This window comes from Salmo salar, chromosome ssa06 (genome assembly GCF_905237065.1).
Source record: "Salmo salar chromosome ssa06, Ssal_v3.1, whole genome shotgun sequence".
In the NCBI taxonomy this organism is placed as follows: domain Eukaryota; kingdom Metazoa; phylum Chordata; class Actinopteri; order Salmoniformes; family Salmonidae; genus Salmo; species Salmo salar.
The window spans coordinates 57,667,339-57,674,611 of NC_059447.1; the positions used below are offsets into that span (position 1 = coordinate 57,667,339).

Sequence of the window (7,273 nt, forward strand, 5' to 3'; positions counted from 1 at the left end):
GGCGTCACTACAGTCCCTGGTTTGAATCCAGGCTGTATCACATCCAGCTGTGATTGGGAGTCCCATAGGGCAGCGCACAATTGGCCCAGTGTCGTCCGGGTTTGGCCGGGGTAGGCCATCATTGTAAATAAGAATTTGTTCTTAACTGACTTGCCTAGTTAAATAAAAAATCTAATACATTTTTTTTAAATAGAACAGAGTCAAATCATGTGAAATGCAAAACTGTGTATTTGGTAGAAAGAATACATACGATTCACTTCTGGATACATCTTTAGCTAAAATATGCAGGAAATGAGAGGAGGCCTAATCTAAGGAGGCAGCAGGAGCCCTCTGGACCTCAGTGCTGGATGATGCTGCTGCAGATTCACATGATGCTGCAGCATCTTCCCACCTTGACTGTGGCTGAGCTAGGCTTCACATTGTACTGCTGTGGAGCCTGCAGTGTCTTGCTCTCCCTGGCACCTTGTTCCAAACCATTCACTAGCACCAGCTGTTTAGTGAGGGCAGGGTAGGGATGTGAGACGGTGGTGCCAGTCGAGGTCTCTAGGGCCAGGCTGTGAGAGCTTTGCGAGAGGGCCGAGGCGGTTGTAACTCCCTGGGTGTGGGTCGAAGGGGTTGTCACTCCCTGTCTCTGAAGGTGCTCCATGTGTTTCATGATCAGGTTGTCCACCAGGTGCCTCAGCTCCCCTTGGTCCATGAATGATACCTTATCCCTCTGTCTGAGTGGGGTGGGGCATTTCGGAACAACAGTGGAGGCTTTTGCCACCTGGGTGGGCTTCCTGGTTGGCTGGCTAGTTGTCCAGGCAAGGGCGGAGTGGTATGACTGGGCAACAATGCCCGGGAAGTGTTTGAGCTTTACCTCCATACACTTACTCCTCATCTTCTTCTCCAGCCATTGTCTCTCCGGGGTCAAGGTTATCGCAGGGGAGGGCTGGTTCAGAGTGGCTCTGGTCTGGTGTGATTTAGTAGCATGAGTCTCGGCTGGCTGGAGCATGGTGCTGATGCTGGTAGTCTTCTCCACAGTTCTGGTGGCTGGTGAGGTGTCCTTTGCTGCAGCTAGAGCTGCAGTAGCCTTCTGCTCCCCCTCTGGCTTGGTAGTCTTGTTCTTCAACCTGAACTCTGTGTTGAGGTGCACTCGTCCAGAGAACACTGCCTGGTGGTCAGTCACGTTGCCCATGATTTTCCAGTTGTCTTCGCTGCAGGAGATGGGGAGCTGTAGAGGCATGAGGTCGCCCACATACCTGGTGACCAGCTTGGGGAAGCCCCAGAGGCGCTGGCTCTGCTTGCGGCGGACGTGGGACTCCAGCTTCTCCCGGACCTCCTGGGAAATTAAGGGGATCCTGGCACCCTCAGCGTACATCATAATGAGTTTACCCTCTGACCCTGGAAACTGGCATGGAGCCTGGGAGTGAGATGGAGGGTTTACACCCTGCGGGCAGAAGGCTGGAACGCTGACAGTTTTCCTAATGATCTCGGATCCTTTCTTAGCCTGAGAGGTGGTTGAGGTGTTGGAGTGTGTGGTAGTGGTGGACGTTGGGGGGGAGGTTGAGCTGGTGGTGCCTCCTCCCTTCAGGCTCTCGGCGAGCAGCCACCTAACGATGGAGATCATCAGCACGGCAATCCTCCAGCGATTGCGGGCCACCTTAGATTATAGTTCGGATTCGATTAGTTTTATTGTCTTCCGAGTATATGTTACTTTTCACAGACTTGTACATTTAGACGAACACCTAACCAACAACTCATCACCCAGACATTTTAACAGTAGTGGTTGTGTCTCAAATGGCACCCTATTTCCTTTATTTGTACACTATGTAGGAAATAGGGTCCCATTGGGGACGCAGATTAACAGTACATTTCTACAGACCTTCTGCGTCGCGTTGAGTTCCAGGCGTCTGCGGTGCCAGCGGTGCAGGAGGGGTGGGTCTGCTTTCCTCGGCACTACCTCAAACAGTTGTCTCACCGTCAGAATCTGTCTCACAGTCGGAGTCTTGGAGCGGTCTGGAGTGGTCTTGGAATGGTCTACATGGTCTGGAGTGGTCTGGGACCAGTTTGTATGGTCTGTGAGGTCAGCAGCTCTGTCTTTGCAGTCAGGGAACGTGACAGTAGAAGGAGCTGCCACAGGACTAGCCACAGAGTCCACTTTGGTCTCCGTCAAAGTCCAGTTTCGCCTCCAACCAGTAGCAGCAGGCTGACGAGGGCTGGGCTGGTATTCAAGGGGCAGAGGGGAGTCAGAAGGAGACACGTACCTAGAGGAGCTGCAGGAGGAGCTACGGGAGGAGAGCGTGGAGCCATGGTAACTGTCCTCATCATCCCCACCTCCTGGTAGCTGGAGGAAGGGAGTGGCCTTTGAGCCAGGACTACCCACTGGGCTAGGATTAACCGGAGGGCAGGGACTATCATGACTATCTGGACTACAGCCTTTCGGGTATTTAAACCTGTCAGTTGGAGGCCGTTTCTTACAGGTTTGCCATGTGCTGCCGTCACTAGATCTAGAGGATACAGAAGATCTAGAATGTGATCTAGAAGATGATCTTGAGTAGCATGAGTCAGAGCACAACTTGGATTCAGAGCAGCAGTCCAGGTCCATCTCAGAGATGAGGTCCTCTATCTGTAACTTCTTCATGTCCAGAAGTTCCTCCAGTTGTTTGAGGTAGTTGTAGTTGAGCTGCACTCCCTCTGTGAACTTATTGACCAGCTCTCTGCAAGATCAAATATAAGACTGGGTTTAAATTGAGTTCAGAGCTATTCATTTTCATTATTTATATTTTTTACCCACATGAAAAATCCCTTTTGAATTCACAATGAATTATGAAGGATGAAACTTACGGGTCAATCTCCCCGAAGACATCATCCTGTGAAGAAAAAAATGCATGGGTGTATAAGATAAGGATTTTGAAATATACATTCTAGTTCTAGTGCATGCATTTATATGGAGAGCTGAGGTCGTGGTCGTATAGTGGTAGTCATATAGTGGTAGTCACTCCGCAGTGCTAAAAGGACAGCGCCACTGCAGCTATAGTTCTCATGTTTGTGGGCATGGGACAGTTTGTGGGAAGTTTGTGACAGCCTGGCTGATAGTCCCGCGTCAAACACCATTACATAAAGAAGTAAAGTCTACTGGCGGTGCGCACTTACATCGTTTTTACGCAGATGGATAGCGCAGAACAGGAGCAAGAGGAGAATCAGGAAAAGGTTGAGCATGATGACACGATCTGAGCCGAACTCCTCCTCTGATGCTTGCAGGAGCTGGGGCACACGGAGGCCCAGGTATTCTACTGACGTGGCAAACATGTTAAGTTCTTCAGTCAGACATCGTCATGATCACTTGGATATGAAAGATACGCGTCCGCTTCGATCCAGTGCTGTTCTGGTGATTGCGCGTTCTTTTACCAACGTAAAACGTGTTGTTGAAGCAACGTTACTGCTCTGTCGGATAGAAACCTACAGTGTATCTGACCGTTACAGGTGGTTGTGGGCCACATAAGTAGCAGGTGTGCGCAACGCTATTATGACGCAAGCTTGATGCGTAGCATAGAATGAGGAATTAGAATACAATTGAATATACCGAATTGAATAGGATCTCTATGATGTGTAGTGCATCAAAAATCAAAGTAAACAGTAGATGGGGTATCCCAACGCATCCTGAATCGAGAACTCTATGGCCCAATATGCCTCAAAGAGAAACTCCCGTATACTGTGTCCCTTTATACGCGACTCTAATTGACCCTATGGACAATGTATTTCATAGGCTATTGCTGTTTGCTCTTATGGTAGACCTATCTATTGTGTTGTTTGAGAATTCCACAAATGAAAGCAAAACATAATCAACTTAGAATGTATTTATTTTTTCTTCCAGCGTGGGGTTTGCTAGGCTACGCAGTCTGATTTGGAATATTTTAATAGTCTGAGCCAGTAGGGTCGCTTGGGTTAACTATGTCTAATAGTGATTTTCCTTATTAAGGTCTATGTCCCTGGAGTTGGAAAATGTGGCATAGCGTTGCAGCAATGACAGCTTTCTGTGTGTTATCACTCTTTCTTTCATCCCTCCATCCCATTCACTTTTCCATATGTATTTAACCCTATGACAAAACATGTCAGTATACAACACGTTATTGCTCAAGTGTAGCCTACCCTTTAATTGTATATCATTGGAAAGCGTAGATCAGCTATCCACCAGAAACATTTTTGGAATGTAAAATTAGAATTAAATCCAATTTTATTAATCACGTACACAGTTTACAGCAGGTATAATAGGTGCAGTAAAATGCTTACTTGTGAGCTCCCTCAACAGTACAGTACAATGTCAATATCAATAATAATCAAAAGTCAAATAAAAATCGTAAGTAAGTATGCATAGTAATTCAACTGTACACAATAAGATATACAGTATAAATGATGAGTGCAATTTCAACTATGACTGTATTTATTTGACTGTGTGTGTGCCTGTGTGTAAGGGGTATATGTGTGGAGAGTCAGTGGAAATAGTCTCTATAAGGTGCAGGTCTGTGCAGGAAGATCGCTAAGGTTATATGTTGAACAGTCTGATGGCCGGATGCTAGAAGCTGTCTCAGAGCCTGTTGGCTCAATCAGGGGCATCATGCACTCCAAAAATCAGAGGGGGGCACAAAGTATGTGAGGATGGCTGGGGGTGGCCCAGGGGGGCTAGGACCCCCGATCGTAAGTTGGATAATTTAGCATTTTTCAAACACCTGAAACAGCTTTTTCCTGCAACCTAGAGACATAATCATTATTCTTAATTCAAAAAGATGTCTATTTTTCTGCATATCTAAGCATGCCTCTTCAGCTGTCTGTATCCTCCTGACTGGTGATTATTTTCTTATAGAAACTAAATATGCTTATCTAAACAACAAAAAATGCTATAAATACATCTGGGTAAAAGATTGAAAGGAATGTGAGTCTTATTCAGTACATTTAGTTATTGCTTGCTTTTCTAAAGGCTACTAACCTTGCCAGCAAGCATGCCAGATAAGATGCAGATGCTGTATCTTAATTTGATCATCCTGTTGTTGCAGGAAAATAAAACTTGTAGAGTATTCAAGGTTTAAAAAGGCTTCTAAAGTTTGTAATTTCCACTTAAAAATATCACCCTTGATTTTCACTAACGAAAAATTGATCAACCCTTATTATAATCTACATAATAATCCACATTTCCTGTTGCTGCAGGATCCTGCTGTAGCAAACTGGCTCAAATTAAGATCCTACATCTGTAGTTAGACAAGCCACCTACTCTAACTTGATAGCTAATAATGAGGTTGGGAGATTGGGAACCTATCTGGGCTAGCTAAAGCCAACTTCATAAAATTGCTAGGTGTCTAATAGTATTAGCGAGAACCAAACAAAACCAACAACAACAACAAAAAAGAAACTGTCAAGGTGGAGTAACAGTTTGGGTGCTCCTCAGACCCGCAGGTGACGAAGCAGAACAAGTCTGAAGACAGAAGTGCTAAGTGCTAAAAATAAATAAATGTAAGGAATATTTCTGTAACTCCACATGTCATCTGATTATGTGGGGAACGGAAAGTCAACACCATATTTTGCTTTGGCTATGTACTCATCTGTATTTTCTTTATTTGTATTGTACAAAGTCACTTAATAAACATGTGATAGACTTGCAATCATAAGAGATGCATGTTGATACTGCATTACTACGTTCGGGAATACCTATTATGTAGGCCTACTGAGATTTAAAGTTTAATTGTGATACTTATTTTGCTCTGTAGTTTAGTATTAATATGTTTTGCACTGTATACAGTCTCTAAGACTGTATATGCAAACACATGGTGCACACTAGTTCACAAACAATATGGAAAACAGGCAGGATGAAAAGTTCTTGCTTGACCTTAGGCAACAAAAGGAAAGCAACTAAAGAAAAGCAATTTGGGACTATCCCAAATGGCACACCTATGGCCCCTGGTCAAAAGTAGTGCACTGTATAGGAAATAGGGTGCCATTTGGGATGCAGACATAATCATAGTAACAACCATCTTATATCTCCATCTATACTGGTATGTTGCTAGCATACTTTAAAAAAACTCTTGAGAGACCTTTCCATTATATTGCCTGTGGTACTGGCCACTTCTCAAAAAAAAAAGAAATGTTTCACTCCACATTCCCTCAGCTTGTTACCTTTTATACAGGTAACAAACTGAGATTAGGAGCCACTCCCTTTAAGAGTGTGCTCCTAATCTCAGCTCGTTACCTGTATAAAAGACACCTGGGAGCCAGAAATCTTTCTGATTGAGAGGGGGTCAAATACTTATTTCCCTCATTTAAAATGCAAATCAATTTATAACATTTTTGACGTGTTTTTCTGGATTTTTTTGTTGTTATTCTGTCTCTCACTGTTCAAATAAACCTACCATTGAAATTATTGACTGATCATTTCTTTGTCAGTGGGCAAACGTACAAAATCAGCAGGGGATCAAATACTTTTTTCCCTCACTGTATCCTGCCTGGTTGGCCTGTCCGGGGGTATAGTCGGATGGGGCCACAGTGTCTCCCGACCCCTCCTGTCTCAGCCTCCAGTAATTATGCTGGAATAGTTTGTGTCAGGGGGCTAGGGTCAGTCTGTTATATCTGGAGTATTTCTCCTGTCTTATCCGGTGTCCTGTGTGAATTTAAGTAGGCTCCCTGTAATTCTCTTGCTTTGTCTTTTTCTTTCTCTTCTCTTGGAGGACCTGAGCCCTAGGACCATGCCTCACGACTACCTGGCCTGATGACTCCTTGCTGTCCCCAGTCCACCTGGTCGTGCTGCTGCTCCAGTTTCAACTGTTCTGCCTGCGCCCATGGAACCCTGACCTGTTCACCGGACGTGCTACCTTGTCCCGGACCTGCTGTTTTCAACTCTCTCTCTCTACCACACCTGCTGTCACTAACTCTGAATGATCGGCTATGAAAAGCCAACTAACATTTACTCCTGAGGTGCTGACCTGTTGCACCCTCTACAACCACTGTGATTATTATTATTTGACCCTGCTGGCCATCTATGAACGTTTGAACATCTTGGACATGTATTGTTATAATCTCCACCCGGCACAGCCAGAAGAGGACTGGCCAGCCCTCAGAGCCTGGTTTCTCTCTAGGTTTCTTCCTAGGTTCCTGCCTTTCTAGGGAGTTTTTCCTAGCCACCGTGCTTCTACATCTGCATTGCTTGCTGTTTGGGGTTTTAGGCTGGGATTCTGTATAGCACTTTGTGACATCGTCTGATGTAAAAAGGGCTTTATAAATACATTTGATTGATTTGATTGAGTGT

General features: G+C 45.0%; 1 protein-coding gene across 1 annotated transcript; it reads right to left on the minus strand.

Annotated features, from left to right (window-relative positions):
• Positions 1-364: 364 nt before the first annotated feature.
• On the minus strand, positions 365-3,291 carry LOC106607906 (uncharacterized). The gene is made up of 4 exons (XM_014205386.2): positions 3,136-3,291; positions 2,827-2,852; positions 1,865-2,699; positions 365-1,642 (listed from the first exon to the last, which is right to left on the minus strand). Exons 1-4 carry the CDS (start codon positions 3,289-3,291, stop codon positions 365-367), a joined length of 2,295 nt encoding a protein of 764 aa, XP_014060861.1.
• Positions 3,292-7,273: the final 3,982 nt, after the last annotated feature.

Excerpts from the sequence above, each read along its gene's own strand:
- LOC106607906 (XM_014205386.2), bottom strand. The coding sequence starts at position 3,291 with ATGTTTGCCACGTCAGTAGAATACCTGGGCCTCCGTGTGCCCCAGCTC. Across the intron at positions 2,853-3,135 it reads TCCATCTGCGTAAAAACGAT|GATGATGTCTTCGGGGAGAT; the intron begins GTAAGTGCGCAC and ends TTTTCTTCACAG. Across the intron at positions 2,700-2,826 it reads GTCTTCGGGGAGATTGACCC|AGAGCTGGTCAATAAGTTCA; the intron begins GTAAGTTTCATC and ends TTGATCTTGCAG.